Genomic DNA, 19,904 nt, shown 5'->3' with positions numbered 1-19,904 from the left:
CGACGAGTGAGATAATCAAATTTGCAGATGACACAAAATTGGGCAGAGTAGTTAAATCACAAGCAGATTGTGATAAATTGCAAGAAGACCTTGTGAGACTGGAAAATTGGGCATCCAAATGGCAGATGAAATTTAATGTGGATAAGTGCAAGGTGATGCATATAGGGAAAAATAACCCGTGCTATAATTACACAATGTTGGGTTCCATATTAGGTGCTACAACCCAAGAAAGAGATCTAGGTGTCATAGTGGATAACACACTGAAATCGTCGGTGCAGTGTGCTGCGGCAGTCAAAAAAGCAAACAGAATGTTGGGAATTATTAGAAAAGGAATGGTGAATAAAACGGAAAATGTCATAATGCCTCTGTATCGCTCCATGGTGAGACCGCACCTTGAATACTGTGTACAATTCTGGTCGCTGCATCTCAAAAAAGATATAATTGCGATGGAGAAGGTACAGAGAAGGGCTACCAAAATGATAAGGGGAATGGAACAACTCCCCTATGAAGAAAGACTAAAAAGGTTAGGACTTTTCAGCTTGGAGAAGAGACGACTGAGGGGGGATATGATAGAGGTGTTTAAAATCATGAGAGGTCTAGAACGGGTAGATGTGAATCGGTTATTTACTCTTTCGGATAGTAGAAAGACTAGGGGGCACTCCATGAAGTTAGCATGGGGCACATTTAAAACTAATCGGAGAAAGTTCTTTTTTACTCAACGCACAATTAAACTCTGGAATGTGTTGCCAGAGTATGTGGTTAGTGCAGTTAGTAAAGCTGTGTTTAAAAAAGGATTGGATAAGTTCTTGGAGGAGAAGTCCATTTCCTGCTATTATGTTCACTCTGGGGTAGATTGTCAAACACGGCGCGTTCGTGTACTTTTGCTGGCGCATCAGGCGCAAGCAAAAGTACGCGGGATTTTAGTAGATACGCGCGTAGTCGCGCGTATCCGCTAAAATCCTGGATCGGCGCGCGCAAGGCTATCGATTACGTATAGCCGGCGCGCGCCGAGCCGCGCTGCCTACCCCCGTTCCCTCCAAGGCCGCTCCGAAATCGGAGCGGCCTTGGAGGGAATCCTCTAACGCCCTCCCCTCACTTTCCCCTCCCTTCCTCTACCTAACCCACCCCCCCGGCCCTGTCTAAACCCCCCCTTACCTTTGTCGGGGGATTTACGCCTCCCAGAGGGAGACGTAAATCCCCGCGCGCCAGCAGGCCCCTAGTGCGCCGGGACGCGACCTGGGGGCGGGTACGGAGGGCGTGGCCACGCCCCCGGACCGCCCCGGGCCGTAACCACGCCCCCGGGCCCGCCCCCAAAACGCTGCCGACACACCTTGAAAACGGTGCGGCGGTCGGCCCCGCCCCCGCCACGCCCCCCTCCGAAAACCCCGGGACTTACGCGAGTCCCGGGGCTCTGCGCGCGCCGGTAGGCCTATGTAAAATAGGCTCACCGGCGCGCAGGGCTCTTAAAATCCGCCCCTTAGAGAATAGCCACTGCCATTAGTAATGGTTACATGAAATAGACTTAGTTTTTGGCTACTTGCCAGGTTCTTGTGGCCTGGATTGGCCACTGTTGGAAACAGGATGTTGGGCTTGATGGACCCTTGGTCTGACCCAGTATGGCATTTTTCTTATGTTCTTATGTTCTTACGTTCTCCATTCTGGCCAGGTACATGGCCCAGAGCACCATCCCTTGGGACAGGGCCCATGACCAGATCTGGACTGCTTCCTGACATAGGAGGTACAATCCCATGCTTCCCTGCTTGTTGATATACCACATGGCTACCTGGGTGATTGTTTTAATCAGGACAACTTTGTTGGACAGCCGATCTCTGAAAGCCCTTAGTGTTTATCTGATCGCCTGATGTTCCAGGAAGTTGATTTGACAAGAGCATTCCTGAGTGGACCAGAAAACCTGGGTGCTGAGCCCATCTACATGAGCCCCCACCGCAGAGTGGATGTTTCTGTGGTTAGGACAATTTGGGTAAGGGGACTTTGAAAAGAGATCCCCCGTTCCAGATTCAAAAGTACCCGCCACCAGGACAATGAGTCCCGGAGAGATGGGATGATTCGGTTGCAATCCTGGAGGCTCTGAGTAGCCTGGCACCACTGCGACCTCAGGGTCCATTGGGCTCTGTGCATGTGTAAACGTGCCAAGGGAATGACATGGATGGTTGTGGCCATATGGCCCAAAAATCTGAACTTGTGCCAGGCTGATACCTGCTGGCTCTGCTGAATCTCTGCCAATATGGTCGTCAAGGTGACAGCCCTCTGACGAGGCAGGAAGGCCCTGTGCTGAGCTGTGACAAGAAGGGCTCCTATGAAGTCCAATTGATGGAACGGGCTGTGATGGGAATTTGGGTTAGTTGATAACAAATGCTAGTAACTCCAACTCCCGAATGGTCAAGCGCATGGACCTGGTGGCACCTGCTGAGATGTGCTCTTGACCAGCCAATCATCCAGATAAGGGAAAATATGTAGTCCCAGCCTGCGGAGGTACATCACCACCACGGCCAGGCATTTTGTGAAGACTCATGGGGCTGACGCTAGCCTGAATGGCAACACCCGATACTGGAAGTGCTGTTTTCCCAACACAAATTGGAGATACTTCCTGTGACTGGGGACAATCTCAACTGAGTGTATGCGTCCTTTAGATCAAGGGAGCATAGCCAGTCCTCTTTTAGTAAAAGGGGGATCAAGTTGCCCAGGGAAACTATCTTGAACTTTTCTTTTTTTAGAAACTTGTTCACGGCCCTTAGGTTTAGGATGGGACGGAGACCTCCTGTTCTCTTTGGAATCAGGACTTTCTTGGAGTAGAATTCCTGCCTTCTTTGCCCTGTTACTGCAGTCTCGATTGCCCTGGCTATTAAGATGGAAGGGAACTCCACTATCAGTGCCTTTTGATGAGCTACCGGCCCCGAAAACAGGCATGGAGGGCAATTTGGTGGAACACCCAACAGGTAAAATTGATACCCTTGACAGACAATGGAAAGAACCCTCTGGTCCAAGTTTATACGGGGCCACTGGTTCACAAAGAACCACAGCATGCCCCTGATCAGAGGGTCCACTGTCCCAGGTACGGGCGACTGGCCTACGCTCCCTGCGACCCAATCAAAACCTTGTCCCTAGAGTTGACTGAGGCAACTACTGGGGTTTGGGGACTCTCTGCTGCCTGGAATGGCCATGGGTGTTGCGTGTGCTGGCGCAGCAGGCCCCCTGCCAGGCCCTCTTACCCTCTTCTGCCTGCTCCAGCATCTGGCTCGACTTCCCTTGCGGCTGTGGGCCACCTTCTCCGTCCTTGGGCTGTTCCCAGTGCTCCTGTCTCCACGGTTGACTCCTGTGCTCCGCGGTGGGCCTCTCTGCGTAGTCCGCGGAGAGACGCCGCCATCCTGCGCTGCTCCCCTCCCTAGGCGCGCGCAAACATGCATCTCTGTTTTTTTTTAAAGAGGCCACGGTGGGAATCCAACCCGCAGCCCTGGATGATGATGTCACTGAGCTCCGATATATAAGGCCAGGCTCAGCTCTTGTTAGTCGCCTTTGCAACAGGTCTCCACGCTGGATGTGTACTTTGTTGCCTCCTTGGTGATTTCCTCATGTTCCTGGTTCCTGTTCCTTCTGTGTTTCTGATCCTGGTTTCGTCTTTTCCTGGTTCCTGTGCTTTGTGCTACTCAGCTATTCCTATGGACTTACCTTCTTCTGGACTCGACCATTGCTTTGCCTGACTACGTCTCTGATCTTCTCTTGGATCCGACCACTGCTTTGTTTGACTACGCAATTGATCTTCTCTTGGACCCGACCACTGCTTTGCCTGACCACGCTACTGATCATCTCCTAGGCCAGACCTCTGCTTCGCCTGACCACGCTACTGATCATCTCCTAGTCCAGACCTCTGCTTCGCCTGACCATGCTACTGATCATCTCCTGGTCTTGACCTCTGCCTTGTCTGACTACGCTACTGGTTATCTCCTGGACCTGACCTCAGCCTTGCCTTGCCACTGCTTCTTGTCTTCCGCCTGCCCTGCCTTCAGCCTGTTCCTCGGCGCCTCTACAGTCTTAGTCCTGGACTTGGCCTTTCAGGCTTCAGCCTGCTTACACTCGGGTGCCCTCTGTCCGATTCTTGTTCCTATTGGTGCCCGGATCTCTGGGACTCCGCCTTGTCCAGTACAAACTCTCCAGTCCTGCTGTTGCTGTCCCCTGACTGACCTCATCATCATCTCCCCGAAGACCACGGACGGAGGCCCACCTAACTCCAGCTGGCCCCGGTAGTGACAACCCCAACTCGGCCCAAGGGTCCACCTCCTGCGTAACAGATTGCAAAGGCCATGGACTCAGCGGAGCCGTGTGCCCTCCAGACTATCCCTGGCCTGGCTTCTAAGGTCCGAGAACACCAATGATTCCTCGAGGCATTGGCCTCTTCTATTGAGCGTCTGCATGCCTGGCTTGATGCCCAATCCGGTCACTCCGTTCCAGCACTGGGTTCATCCAACCAACAATCCTCTCCTCCCACCTCCAGGGCCTTGCTGACCCTACCAGCTCTGCCTTGTTTCAGTGGTGACTCCTAGCTCTGCAGGAGGTTTATCAACCAATGCTACATGCAGTTTGCTCTGCAGCCCTCCATCTTCCAAGATGAACTCACGAAGGTCACCTTTATCTTGTCTCGTTTGGAGGGGAAGGCGTTGGCCTGGGCCTCGCCTCTATGGGAGCCCTGAGACTCACTCCTGCAAGAACTGTCTCGTATTCCGTCGGACCTTCGATGACCCTGGGCAGCATGCTGTGGCAAGTGCTAATCTTCTTCACTTACGACAAGGCCAACAAAGCCTTTTTGACTATACGATAGAATTTCGGATCCTAGCTACTGAGCTCTCTTGGCAAGAAGATTGCCTACGAGCTATTTACCTGGATGGACTTTCTTCGCAGCTGAAAGACGAACTGGCAGCTCGTGAGCTCCCATCCTCACTTGAGGACTTATTGACTTGACTGGCCGATTGACCACTGTATCCAAGAGCGCCATCGGGAGAATCGAATGCCCAAAGGTCCACCTTGGAACACTACCACTCGCCACTGAGCACCAACCCTGCTGCCGGTAGGGTTCCTTCTGTGGCCATAGTGGAAGAATCCATGCAGTTGGGCCGTGGGCAGCTGTCCCCGGAAGAGAGCCTCTGGGGGTTCCGGACCGCCGCTGAACGACCTCCTGCAGTCGATCTCCTGCCGGCGCCATTTTCCGTACGAAAACGATTCGCGGCAAGAAATCGCTCCCGGAACCCCGCTGGACTCCCAGGAAACTTTTGGCCAGCTTGGGGGGGCCTCCTGACCCCCACAAGACTTGCCAAAAGTCCAGCGGGGGTCCGGAACGACCTCCTCCGTCGAATCATTTTTGTCTATGGCCGCTGCCATTTTGCGGCGGCCATTTTGAAAAATGGCGCCGGCTGAAGACAACACGATTCTATTGAGGGGGCCGTTCCGGACCGCCGCCGTTCTGGACCACCGCCGGATCCCCAGGTAATTTAAAGCATTTGGGGGGGGGGGTTCGGGAGGGTGGGGGATTTAATTTAAAGGGTCGGGGGGGGGGGTTTAGGGGGGTTTAGTGTGCCGGCTCACGATTTTAACGATTTTTCACGATAGTTTACACACCCAAACGGCAACAATACGATTCCCTCCCCCTCCCAGCCGAAATCGATCATTAAGACGATCGAGGACACGATTCACATCTCTAGTATTGGAGACCGAGAATTACTCACTATCAAGCTGGCCTTGGAGGAATGGCACCCTTGGTTAGATGGTGCTCAGCACAAATTTTCAATTCTCACCGATCATAAAACCTTGAACACTTGAGTCATGCCCAGCGTCTCAATGCCGGTCAAGCCCTATGGGCCTAGTTCTTCTCTAGGTTCAATTTTGAACTGCGGTATCGCCCGGCTGAAAAGAATCTCTGGGCGGATGCCCTGTCTTGTTCCTTCGAACCTGAAGATGTTTCTGAAGAACCCAATCACATCATTGACCCTGCCTATATCTGCTCACCTGCGACTCTCCCAGTCCTAGCTGGGAAAACTGTTGTGCCCTGTCGCCTCTGTGAAAGAGTTCTCCGATGGGTACACGATTCCAAGTTTGCTGGCCACCCAGGACGAGCTCAACCTCTTGCTCTACTCCAGCGATTCTTCTGGTGGCCCACTATGGTCTCTGATGCTAGAGCGTACATCGATTCCTGCAATACCTGCGCTCAACAGAAACCCCCGGTCGGTTGACCTTGGGGTCTGCTTCAACCACTTCCAGCTCCAGAAGAACTGTGGACACATCTTTCCACGTATTTCATTGTGGGCTTGCCACCATCTAAAGGTCATACAGTTATCTGGGTCATCATTGACAGGTTTTCTAAAATGGCCCATTTTGTTCCATTGCCAGGCTTACCTTCTGCTCCAGAATTGGCATGCCTGTTCTTTCTTCATATATTCTGTCTGCATGGCTTACCTAAGGACATCGTCTCGGACAGAGGTCCCCAGTTTGTCGCCCGCTACTGGTGCGCTCTTTGTAGTAAGTTTGACATCAACATCAGCCTCATCACAGCTTACCATCCACAGGCCAATGGTCAAGCTGAACGTATGTATCATTCTTTGAAGGCCTTTCTTCGCGCCTACATAAACAATCGGCAAGACAACTGATCAGAACTTCTTCCTTAGGAGGAGTTCTCCCACAACTCCCATATTGCTGCTGCCACAGGTACATCGCATTCTCCATTGCCTATGGTAAGCAGCCCCGGCCATCTTTACCCATACCGCTGTCAGTACCTTCTCCAGCCACACAAGCTACTGCAGATGCCCTCAAGGCTCTCTGGAATCAGACGAACCTTTGCCTGTGCCAAGCCGCTATCTGGGCTAAGAAGTCCGCGGATACTCATCGACGCTCTGCTCCTGAGTTTCTTCCTGGCCAAAATGTCTGGTTCAATACATGATACATTCGTCTTAAGATACCTTCCCAAAGGTTCGCACCAAGATACATCGGACCTTTTCCAGTCATCCGTTGTGTCGGACCGGTTACTTAGCAGCGTCAGCTGTCGCCAAATTTGGGAATTCACAACACTTTGCATGTGCCACGTTTGAAGCCAGTAATCCTCTCTTGGCCTTTGTGTAAGGTTCCCAAACCTTCCCAGCTGGTGGCGGAGTCCGACACCACCTACAAGGTCCATGAAGTCCTTGATGTCTGCCGTAGGGGCCGCTGGTGGGAATACCTCCTTTCCTGGGAGGGGTATAGCCCAGAAGAAAATTCATGGGAGCCAACTCATAACATCCTGGATACGAACCTCTTCCTACAGTTTCATCGTGCCCTCCAGGCAAACCAAGGCCTCCAAGAGGGGGACGTAAGGTGTGTGTGTGTGTGTGTGTGTGTGTGGGGGGGTACTGTTGCATGTACTGGCTGTGGCAGGCCATCGGCCAGGCCCTCTTACCCTCTTCTGCGTGCTCCAGTGTCTGGCTCCACTTCCCTCGTGGCTGTGGGCTGCCTTGTCTGTCCTCGGCTGTCCCCGGCGCTCCTGTCTCCACAGCTGACTCCTGTCCTCCGCGGCTGGCCTTTCCACATGGTCTGCAGAGAGACGCCGCTGTCCTGCACCATGCCCCTCCCTAGGCATGTGTGCGCTCATCTCTGTTTCTTTTAAAGGGGCCGCGGTGGGAATCCAACCCGCGGCCCTGGATAATGACGTCACTGAGCTCCGGTATATAAGGCCGGGCTCAGCTCCTGTTAGTCGTCTTTGCAATAGGTCTCCACGCTGGACGTGTAATTCGTTGCCTCCTTGGTGATTTCCTCGTGTTCCTGGTTCCTGTTCCTTCCGTGTTCCTGATCCTGGTTTCGTCGTCTTCTGGTTTCTGTGCTTCATGCTACTCAGCTGTTCCTATGGACTGATCTTCTCCTGAACCCGACCACTGCTTTGCCTGACCATGCCATTGATCTTCTCCTGGACCCGAATACTGCTTTGCCGATTACGCCATTGATCTTCTCCTGGACCCTACCACTGCTTTGCCTGACCACACTACTGATTATCTCCTAGTCCAGACCTCTGCTTCGCCTGACCACGTTACTGATCATCTCCTAGTCTAGACCTCTGCTTTGCCTGACCACGCTACTGATTATCTCCTAGTCCAGACCTCTGCTTCGCCTGACCACGCTACTGATTATCTTCTAGTCCAGACCTCTGCTTCGCCTGACCACGCTACTGATCATCTCCTAGTCCAGACCTCTGCTTCGCTTGACCACGTTACTGATCATCTCCTAGTCCAGACCTCTGTTTTGCCTGACCACGCTACTGATTATCTCCTAGTCCAGACTTCTGCTTTGCCTGACAATGCTACTGATCATCACCTAGTCCAGACCTCTCCTTTGTCTGACCATACTGCTGATCATCTCCTAGTCCAGACCTCTGCTTCGCCTGACCACACTGCTGATCATCTCCTAGTCCAGACCTCTGCTTTGCCTGACCATGCTACTGATCATTTCCTGGTCCTGAGCTCTGCCTTGCCTTGCCACTGCTTCTTGTCTGCCACCTGCCCTGACTTCAGCCTGTTCCTCGGTGCCTCTACAGTCTAAGTCCTGGGCTTGGCCTTTCAGACTTCAGCCTGCTTACACTCGGGCGTCCTCTGTTTGACTCTTGTTCCTGTTGGTGCCCGGGTCACCGGGACTCTACCTTGTCCAATATAGACTCTCCAGTCCTGCTGTTGCTGTCTCCTGGCTGACCTCCTTATCATCTCCTTGAAGACCACGGACGGAGGCCCACCTTACTCCAGCCAGCCTTAGTACCCAAAGGCTCAACCCGTGGGGAATGAGGATTGGTATTGGCGAAGCTGCAGCCGCCCTCTGTCAGTCAGCCAGCTCCACCTGCCGACGGTGGGGACCCATAGGGCCTCCCCTACAGGTAGCGTTAATCCCACCTTGGCCCAAGACTCCACCTCCTGTGTAACAGCGGGCGCTTTGGTATTGACGGGAGCAAGGGGGCGTAGGATTATACTTAATTTGGCAAAAGACTTCCTCTGTCCCTGTCTTGCCAGCCTCCTAGAAGAGGAGGATGGGTCCAGAGTGTTGGCGAAGAGTTGTTGGAGGGTTTCATGATGATCTCGAAGTTGGGCCACAGCGTCCCTCACTCTGTCTCTGAAGAGATTCTCCCCAGTACACGGCACGTTGACGAATCGTTCCTGTACCTCTGGTCAGAGATCCAAGGCCAATAGCCATGCCTTTTCTGTGGGCACTGATTCCTGCTGCAGAGACCTAAGATGCTGTCTTGAAAACACTGAAGGTCGCTCAGACCTTGTGTTTTCCACAGTCCAGGCCCTTATGCAACAGCGACATTAGGGTGCCCTGCTGCTGTAGAGGCAGCTGCTTGGCCACCTCCTGCACCTGCTTCCAGATGTCCTGTGAATACTGGCTCATATAGAATGGTAGGCAGCAATGCGTGCAATGAGCGAAATACTTTGGAACACCTTCCTCCCAAGAGCATCCATTGCTCTATGGTCCTTCTCTGGGGCACCGAGGAATGAGTCTGAGAATGCTTGGCCCTCTTGAGGGCAGATTCAACCACCACCAACTGGTGAGGCAGCTGACACTTATCGAATCCGTCAGCCTTCTGAACAAGGTAGACCCCGGCTGCTTTCTTATTAACGGGTGACACTGTGAGGGAGTGTTCCCATATTCTCAGCAGTAGCTCCTTAGGATCTTGTGTACTAGGACTGTCACAATCTCCTTAGGAGGCTCTACAAACTGGAAGATCTCAAGTATTTTGTGCCTGGCGTCCTCCATTAACAACTGAAATGGGATGGCTTCTGCCTTCACCCTCACAAACCCTGCAAAGGTCAAGTCTTCAGGTGGAGACTTCCTTCACTCCTCTGGAGGAGAAGAGTCTGATGGGAGACGGAGCCCTCAGAGGAGGACTCCAAAGCATCATCCCCCCCCCCCCCCCAGGGGTCATAGAGGTGCTCATCTTCACTGTAAGCCACAGGGGATGGGGCCCTAGGTGCTCGGCTTTTGTCAGAGGTGCATGCGCTGGTAAAACTGGATGGGGGACTTCAGGTCTCGGCGTCTTTGCCAGCCCACGTAGAGCTTCCTCCTAGGAGCACCCAACAACCATATTGGTAGGGGGAGGCCTTGATGTCCACTGTGCACCGATGCTGTGCCAGGTACCAACACCAGCTGGGTTGGTAACGCACCAATGAGCATATTGAGCTTCTCCAGTAGTGGTATGAGGATGGGCGTCACCAAGATTTGTGCCGTCAGTGCCACAGGACCGAAGCCCTGCAGCGCCTGCTCCACCACCACCTAGACTCACCGCTCTTGCTCCTCCTCAAACGTTGACAATGCCAACACTGGGAGGAAGGAGGGGTGGCCAGATGTTCTTCAGACCCATGAGGCAGATTGGTGACTGGCATCAGGACTGGTGGAGAATTCGCGGACCCCTGGCACTGATGGAGGATTGTCACTCCTCACCGTGGGGTCACTATGGTGCTTCGTGGCATGAGCCAGTGCGCATCCCCTGGCCCGGCACCGTACATCAACAGGGACTGGTGCCGATGCTTCTTCAGTTTTCCTCGATGCTCGGCACAATCCTTTACTGGTGCCAAGGCCAATGATGAAGAACCCTATGTCCTCAGCCTGGAGGAGATCGATGATGGTAGGTCTCCAGTGCCCCTTTCTGCCAACAGCACAGACAGAACCAACGGTCCCGCCAATGTTGATGGCTCAGTGGCCATCCATGCGGCTCCCTGGTCCTTCAATGCTGATGCCGCCAATGCTTCAGACTTCTTCGACCTGAAGAGCTATTCCATCTTGTCGAGTCAAAGCTGATGCCTCTTCAGGGTCATCTGGGTGCATAAGCACAACTTCAGCGTTATGTGATGCCCCCAGACAGAGGGCACATATCTCATGCGTTTTATAGAGTTTTAAAATCAGCTTAACGGTGCTGCCCCAAGAACACAGAGGTACCATACCAGATTTAATAGAAACAAATGTAAGTTTTTTTATTGCATATCAAAAAGCAATTAGGGGACATCTGGAAGACACGGAGTAATAGCTCCATATTTACAGAGCTATTCCTGTGTGTCTCCCCATATGTCAGTGAGTGCTGTTTTTTTATAGGTAAAACATACAATAGTCCCTAATAGGAATCCATGAAATGGGATCATCATGTACCACGTGTCTTGTGTTAAAACAAGATAAGTTGAATCTAAGTTGCCCTGTCCCACCTCCCACCTTGAGGCCCAATTAAGGCCTAGTTGAGACCCACATGCCTGCCGCTTATTGTCAATCTTCTGTTAGCTCTTTGTCCTGTCAGTCTTTCATTCTCTTAATCTCAGGGGCATCTCCAGGACTCTCTGATTTCACTAGGGCCCCTCAGTCGAGCCGGTATTCTGTGAGAACGTGGCCTCCACCATGTGCTCTTTGTAACCTCATGACCCTGTCATAAGTTCTGAGCAGCTCCAAATGCATTCCAGATGTCTCCCAGAGTCTTCATTCTAGGGTCAGTCTGAGGTCCTTATGACAGAGTTTCAGGTACCTAGACTCCTTTGCAGCTTGGCCTAAGCCAGCATCTCTTTGTTGATTTCAGACTTCAGGCACACATATATATCAGTTTCAGTGATGGATTTGGTCCTCAGGCACCGGGTGCATTGCTGAAAACCGGACATGGCCATGTCAGATGAAACAAAATTAGTGCACACCGAAAACTATGGCAGCAGGTGTCGATGGCCAGCAGGCACCGAGGCACCGCCACCACGGGGAATTGACTGAGAAAGGAAACTTACCAGAATTGCTGAAAACCCTGACTAGGAACACTATGGGAAGGCACCGAGAGGGACCTGGTGACAGAATAACGCAAATAATCCCGCAAAAAACGCAAGAAAAGGAAAGTTTTCCACGAGGCCAAAATGCCAAAAGTGAGCTCACTCACACCGCAAGCCTTACAGCTCTGAGGAAAAAAAGTGACTGGAGAGGGACCCCACGTGAATGAGTGGTATAGGGAATGCTGAGCATGCTCAATGTGCTTAGTCAAAGTTCTAGAAACGTTGACATATGTTTTCTGTTTTGGGGCTCCAACTACTGATGTCGCCCATGTGTGAGGACTATCATTCTGCTTGTCCTCTGAGAATAACAAATCACTAGGACCAGATGGTAATCAAAAATGAAATTGGAGACCTGTTTCTGGTGATTTGCAATCTTTCATTTATTATGTGCTCTGCCTCAGTCTGCTGGAAGGGAGCATAACCCCGATCATTCTGGACTGGTGTAGCAGGTTTAAAGGAAAGGAAATTAGCAGGTAAGCTTAAATTTTTCCTTCTTAATTATTGCTCCATTGCTGTCTTCTAGTGGAGGCTGGGCTCCAGAAGGACTATTTACACTATTGCAAAACATGAAGACTTGGCTATTTCGCCAGGTATTTGAGGAACTAACGATAAAAGTTGTTTGGGTAGATATTGATATCTGTATGTGGGTTTCTTTTATGATAAATAGACATAACCATTGATAGTAAATTTCAAAGGGGCGTATAGGCACACATTGATACGTGTGCGTTGGCGCACTCCCAGGGTTGCAACAATTTTATACGTGTGCTATGTTATAAAATAGCCAGGGCACGTGTATCTGTGCCCCCAATTTTGCAAGTGGTTGCACACAGCTGCAGTTGGGTATGAGCTGCACAATTGAGGGAATTTTATAACAGGATTGTATCCACACCATAACCGGTTTCACCAGTTTGACCACCAGTTCACTTAGTCTAGAGCTAGCTTTGCCAAACCCCTCTTGGTTCTTTAACCTGTAGTCCCCCCAGTTACACAAAATCCCTTAAAACACTCAAGGATGCCTGGTTTGGGTTTTGCTTTGTTTGTTTGTTTTTGTTTTTAACTTACAGCTCCTCCATAGTAGAAGTAAAGTTATGCAGCACTGGACATGGATGCCTGCCCAGGCATGAAAATACTTGCATGCACTTCTCTCTTGGCCCTGCTCTGGAATACCCATGCCTTGCCCCGGAATGTCCATGGCTCACCCACACCACACCCTTTTTCTCTGATGTGAGATGTGTACGCATCGGCGCAATCACCCCCCAACTTTATAAATTGGGTAGACACACACATCTCCTACGTGCACACTCATCTCCTGATTTTGGCACGCACCTGGATTTTAAAATGGAAGAAATAGGCATGAATTTATGCAATATTGATATATATGTTCTAATGTATTTTGATATATATGTGGTTGCTTTTGTTTAATTATGTTTTAATTTAAAATTTCCTCAAGTAAATTATAGAGGCAATGATTAAATGTAAATAAATGAAATGAATGCTGTCTCTGCAACATTCTCTTTATCTACTGGCTAAGGAGCAGAAAGTGAGCTTAGGAATTGAAACTAGGTCTCCTGAAGCAGTACCATTCGATCAGGGCTGGCGCAAGGGTATTAGGCACCCTAGGCAAACTTTTAATGTTACGCCCTCCCCCTTGCACATCTGCCTAGAATTTTCTTTCTTTCTCTCTCCACCTCACCCTCATCTTGTCTTCCATCTGCCCAGCACCTACTGTCTACAACTTCCCCACCCACCCAGCTTCTTCTTTCTAACTCCCCACCCCAGACATACACACACATCTACCCTGCATCCATTTCCTTCTCTTTCTTGTGATGCCATGCCTTAAAGGTAGGTAGGTGGCACCTGGAGGTTTCCAGGGTTTTTGACCCCCAAAATATTATTTTGGTGCCTTAGGCAACTGCCTAGGTCACCAAATGAAAGAAGTGACCCTACTTCAGCTCAACATTGAAATAAATGGTAACAATTTTTAGGGGCTAAGTTTCACATGCAGAAATTACTTTTTAAAAAATTCCCTGCCCTACATATGTGTAAACTTATACATATATGTTATGTTTGCTAATAAGTTTACCTGCACTGAGCTGAGGTGCGTACTTTGTAAAATTTGACCATCTACGCATAAATCATCTGAATAATTTTGTGCACACCAAATAACAGGTGTAATTTCTGTAGGGTAGATTTGGTGGATAATTTTCAAAGCAAATTTATGCGTGTAAGTTCACTTTGAAGATTGGTGTAACATGCACATATGTAGCATGTTTGACAATTACTCTCTCTTTGTCTACTAGCAAACACAACCAAAATGCATTTTTATAGTTTTCTTGTAACCGTAATGAACACATTCTAAATAGTTCTAAATTATGTATATGAAATTTAGTATTTTTCTGAAATCGTGCATTTGCAATGCACAAAATCCCTTAATGGTAGAACAGAAATTCTCTGCATTTTCCTACAGAATTTTCTGGCTTTTGAATATTATTTGTATATATTTTCTTCTTCAGGCTTATCCTGAGACACCAAGAAAAGATTGGGTAAGAGAGTGGCCTGGGCAGGTGGTATTATGTGTCTCTCAAATGTTCTGGACAACTGAGGTTACTGAAGCCATCTGCAGTGAATCAGAGGTACTATAAAGCATATTTCCTGTACTTTTTTATTATAATTGAGTCTCAAGTTGTCATTTTGTTTTAAGAACAATAAATTATCTCACACCATGTGTCCACTTTTGAAATGTGCTGTCATGTTGTTTCAAGACAGATATCAATGATAAAATTATTCTTTGTTCTGGTCAATAATTACCTTTTTATTTTAATGATTAACAATAACCATACATTGATATTAACCATCAAGGGTTTTTTTTTAAATGTTTTAAAAAAATATTTATTATGATTTTATGTTTGTTTTTCATTTTCATCTATATAATCATGATTTATGTGTTTATTTTCAATATGTATGCATTTACTGTGTAAACTGCAATTGTGTCTATAAATTGTGGTATATCAATTTGTAATAAACATATTTGAATTATGATAAGTAATATTTTTCTTTGGTAATATCAACAGAAGTAATAAAAACATTTTTAGATGCTTCTGTTATTAGCTTTTATAATTCTTGTTAAAAATGCTAAACAATGTTTTGTTGTTTGGTGTCATTTATGGGGTGCAGATAAGTAGTGCTTTTTAGACTTATGCTGCTATCTTACTTACCCCTAGGTTCATCAAAATGAGTTAATAATGCATGGATAATGCCCATGCTATGAAAAAGAGGTGTATTTATGGAAATTACTGCACCATGTGATAACATACTGCTTTTCATTGGTAGTAATGCAATAAACTTATTGCACCCTGTGATAATTCCTGTGAGAGAGAGACTGAGAGAGAGAGAGAGACTATCTACAAAGGTTGCATAGTAGTCAAGTACTTACATCACCATAGGAGGGCCATCTAATAGCTCGAGGTGAGGTGTTGGTGGTGGTTTAGGTTTAGGGGTCAATTTCTCATGTAGAATGAGGAGGATTCTTGCCCGCCCTCGAACCGCTGCCATGCCCCCAGCACGCCCCGAACCACCACCACGCCCCTGGCCCGCCCATTTTTTAAAGCCTATACACGTGTCCCAGAGCTTGCGCGTGCTGCCGAGCCTATGCAAAATAGGCTCGGTGCGCGCAGGGATAGGTTTTTGGGGGTTACACGCGTATCTTACACGCGTAACTCTTTGAAAATCTACCCCTAAACCATCACCAACACTTCACCTCGAGCTAATAGATGGCCCTCCTACAGAGATATAAATAGTTGCACACCGTGGGGGCTTCCCCAGAGGCTCGCGCTCTCTCTCTCTCTCCACACTCCACTCCCACCCCCACACCCTCTTCTCCCCCTCTCTCCTCCCAAGCCCAGGAATGCAATTCTAAAAATTTATCACAAAATGTGTTATGGCCAGTTTGGGCATATTGCACAGCTTAATGCCAGAAAAAAAGGTGGTTATTTCTGGTATTAAATCTGTGTGATAGCATGTGTTATGCTATCACATGGTGCGATATTGCCCCTCATTTTCATAAATCCTGCCCAAACTCCACCCTGATTTCATCCCTTCCAAAAATTTGCATTTGCGCCATGTGCTACTATTATTATCAGATGCGTTATGGTGTTAACACACGCGTTAAAGCATTATCGCATGCATTAACGCCATAATGCATTTTGATGAATGACCCTGCAAGCCGGATAAATAGCATTGTAAGACTTATCCAGATATGTAGCGACTTTGCTGCTATTTAGCCAGATAAGTCAGATCTTATCCAGATAAGTTCTACTTTCATGATTTAGCTGGATAAATCGGATTTTATCTGGATAAGTAGTGTGCAACTGCTATACTTTTACATTTTTATATCTAACTTAAAAAATATATACGTGGAGACTTTACCCACAAACTTTACACACATTTGCCCCTCATAAGTCAATTTTTATGTGTGTAAATCTGTTGCAGAGTGCGCCCTTCAGCCCTGTTAGGAGTGTGGAGGCGTGGTCCAACTCTAGGGAGGATGTGAGCCCTTGGATCACAGCACAGCTCAGGGAGGAGCCCCAAGATTCACCATGAGAGGTGAGCAGAAACGAGCACGGGTGGAGCAGGAGTAAGGCTGGACTGAAGACAAGGCGAGGATTAACCGGAACAGGATCAAGGCAGGCTAAGCCCTCCACTGGACCTACACGCACCAATGAGACCCAGCAACGCAATGCTGGTCTCGAGAGTAGCCCTCCGGCCACTTGATAGCCCTTCTGGACCCGTCGCTTGGGAACGACGAGTGCGTGAGGCCAGACGGAAGCTGAGGGCAGGAACACAAAGATTCAGACGTGGATTTGGATACTCAGGAGACTCAGATGAAGACTAGGATACTCAGGAGACTCAGACCAAGACTTGGATACTCAGACAAGGACTCAGGATACTCAGAAGACTTGGAGGATATGATGAAACAGTGGCATAGCCTTGGGTGGAAGGACCACTCATTTGGGCTCAGATTGCCTGACATTGGAAGAAGAGGCATTACAGCATGACATCTGTGGATCTCATCCTGCAGGAGCAGAAGAGACCCTGCAGTATGTCCACCGCGGATCCCATCTGTCATTGGCTGAAGAAGGGGTCTGATGGTGGCTGAAAAAGAGGCCCTGAGAAAGTGTGTGTGGGAGTGGGAGCCTGTGCATGTACGAGCATATGGGAATGGGAGCCTGTGTGTGTGTGTGAGCCTGACATAGTAAGAGCCTGTGTGTGTTTGTTGGGGAGAACCTGTGAGAGAGATAGCCTGTTTGTGTGTGTGAGGGGGGGCGGAACCTCTGAGAAAGCCTGAGTTTGTGTAGAAAGACTAGGGGGCACTCCATGAAGTTAGCATGGGGCACATTTAAAAATAATTGGAGAAAGTTCTTTTTACTCAACGCACAATTAAACTCTGGAATTTGTTGCCAGACGATGTGGTTAGTGCAGTTAGTATAGCTGTGTTTAAAAAAGGATTGGATACGTTCTTGGAGGAGAAGTCCATTACCTGCTATCAAGTTCACTTAGGGGCGGATTTAAAAAGCCCTGCACGCTGGCGCGCCTATTTTGCATAGGCCGCCGGCACGCGCAGAGCCCCGGGACACGCGTAAGTCCCGGGGCTTTCTAAAAGGAGCGGGGAGGGGGTGTTCCCAAAACGACGTGGCGTTTCGGGGGCGGGCCCGGGGGCGTGGGCGAGGCCTTCGGACCAGCCCCCGGGTCGGGTGATGGCACGCGCAGATTTACGTCTGCTTTTAGCAGGCGTAATCTGCCAACAAAGGTAAGGGGGGGGTTTAGATAGGGCCATGGGGGGAGGGAGGGGAAGGTGGGGGGAGGGCGAAGGAAAGTTCCCTCCGAGGCCGCTCCGAAATCGGAGCGGCCTCGGAGGGAACAGGCAGCGCGCGCTGGGCTCGGCGCGTGCAGGTTGCACAAATGTGCACCCCCTTGCGCGCGCTGACCCCGGATTTTATAAGATACGCGCGTTATCTTATAAAATCCAGCGTACTTTTGTTCGCGCCTAGTGCGCGAACAAAAGTAAGCGATCGCGCAATTTTTTAAAATCTACCCCTTAGAGAATAGCCACTGCCATTAGCAATGGTAACATGGAATAGAATTAGTTTTTGGGTACTTGCCAGGTTCTTATGGCCTGGATTGGCCACTGTTGGAAACAGGATGCTGGGCTTGATGGACCCTTGGTCTGACCCAGTATGGCATTTTCTTATGTTCTTATGTTCTTATGAATAGGAGCCTGTAAGAGAACCTGAATATGGGTCTATATGTGTGAGCCTGTAACAGCGAGAACTTTGTGTGCATGTATGGGGGGAACCTGTGAGAATGAGAGGTTTTGGGTGTGGGGGAGCCTGTGAGAGCGAGAGAGAGAGATTGTGTGTGTGTGGTGGGGAGCATGTGAGAGTGAGAGCTTATGTGTGTTTGTGTGTGTGATGGAACCTGAGAGAGAGAGAGCATGTGAGAGTGAGAGCCTGTATACATATGAATGAGGGAGGAAGGGAAGAAGATGGGAGAGAGAAGAAACAGAATAAGAAAAGAGGAAAGTGGAAAAAACAAGATTATTTATTTATTTATTTTATTATTTAAATTCTTTTAATATACCGATGCTCAAGACGAGGTCTTATCGTACCGGTTTACAATGAAACTAGGGGAAAACCAATTAACAATATATATAGAAGGTAAAAGTTACATTGAACAAGGGGAATAAACATGGGCTTTGGAAGAAAGGAAAGATTTCAAAATAATACAACTGGAGAGTACCAAAATGGTAACGAGACAAAAGTAAATTAACAAATGGAAATTAACATAAGGTTGCTGAATTCGGCTGGAGAGTTATCTCAGGCAGGTGTTATCATAACATTTCCAGAGGAAGGAAGAGCAGGGGAGGTAACGTGTGGGGGGGGGAGGGAATAGTGAGAGGGTGGTTATGTGAGAGAGTTAATAAAGGTTGAAAGAGGCTTCTTCAGCTGTATGCTTGGGCGAACAGCCAGGTTTTCAGTTTCTTTCTGAAGGATAGGTGGCATTGTTCCTGGTGTATATCAGGGGGAAGAGAATTCCAATGGAGTGGACCCGTTGTCGAAAGTGCTCGTTTATGAATGGAGCTGTGGACCAAGGATTTGCTTGGGGGAGCCTGGAGAGAGCCTTTGTATGCTGATCTGATCGGCTTTGTGGAGGCATGAAGTTCCAGCGGGATGGAGAGTTGGAGTGAGGATTGTTGGTAGACCGATTTGTGGATAATAGTAAGAGTCTTGAAAAGTATTCTATAGTGGATAGGAAGCCAGTGTAGGATTTTTAGGACTGGAGTGATGTGGTCCTTACGACGTGAGTTTGTAAGGATCCTAGCCGCTGCATTTTGTAGCATCTGTAGAGGTTTAGTGGAAGAGGCGGGGAGACCGAGTAGTAGTGCATTATAGTAGTCAATTTTAGAAAATAGAATGGCTTGAAGAACTGAACGGAAATCATGGAAGTGTAGTAGTGGTCTTAGTTGTTTTAGGACCTGTAGCTTGAAGAAGCATTCTTTAGTTGTGGTATTAATGAACTTTTTAAAGTTCAATCTTGAGTCTAGGGTTGCTCCAAGATCTCTCACCTGGGTTGCTAGTGGTATGGTTGCGTTGTTGGCGACAGGGTTATTATCACTGGGGGAGATGACAAGGAGTTCGGTTTTGGATGTATTGAGAACCAGGTTGAGACTTGATAGAAGGCGGTTTATGGAGTGCAGGCAATTGTTCCAGAAGTTTAGTGTGGTGGAGATGGGGTCTGAGATGGGGATTAGTATCTGCACGTCATCCGCATATATATAGTGGGTGAGGTTGAGGCTGTTGAGTAATTGGCATAACGGAAGTAGATAAATATTAAACAGGGTAGGAGAGAGAGATGAATCCTGTGGTACTCCTTGTTTAGAAGGGACTGGGTGGGATTCTTTGTCATTTATTTTGACTTTGTAGTACCTGTTGTAAAGAAAGGATTTGAACCAGAGGAGTGCAGATCCAGAAATGCCTATTTCCTTTAGATGGTTGATGAGGATTGAATGATTTACAGTGTCGAAAGTGGCTGAAATGTCGA

General features: G+C 48.8%; 1 protein-coding gene across 1 annotated transcript in view; it reads left to right on the top strand.

Moving 5' to 3' along the window:
• The window catches only part of LOC115082450 (dynein heavy chain 12, axonemal-like), a gene marked incomplete at its 3' end in the record, with an annotated part of 97,203 nt that overhangs the window by 63,338 nt on the left and 13,961 nt on the right, over window positions 1-19,904 (top strand). Inside the window, exon 5 of the mRNA XM_029586680.1 lies at window positions 14,321-14,440. Within this exon, the coding sequence (XP_029442540.1) occupies window positions 14,321-14,440 (120 nt within the window). The remainder of the gene's footprint in view (window positions 1-14,320; window positions 14,441-19,904) is intronic.

The sequence above is a fragment of the Rhinatrema bivittatum genome, unplaced genomic scaffold (assembly GCF_901001135.1).
Source record: "Rhinatrema bivittatum unplaced genomic scaffold, aRhiBiv1.1, whole genome shotgun sequence".
Lineage (NCBI taxonomy): Eukaryota > Metazoa > Chordata > Amphibia > Gymnophiona > Rhinatrematidae > Rhinatrema > Rhinatrema bivittatum.
The sequence above is the reverse complement of the archived record's forward strand: the minus strand, read 5'-3'. Positions and strand labels throughout refer to the sequence as shown.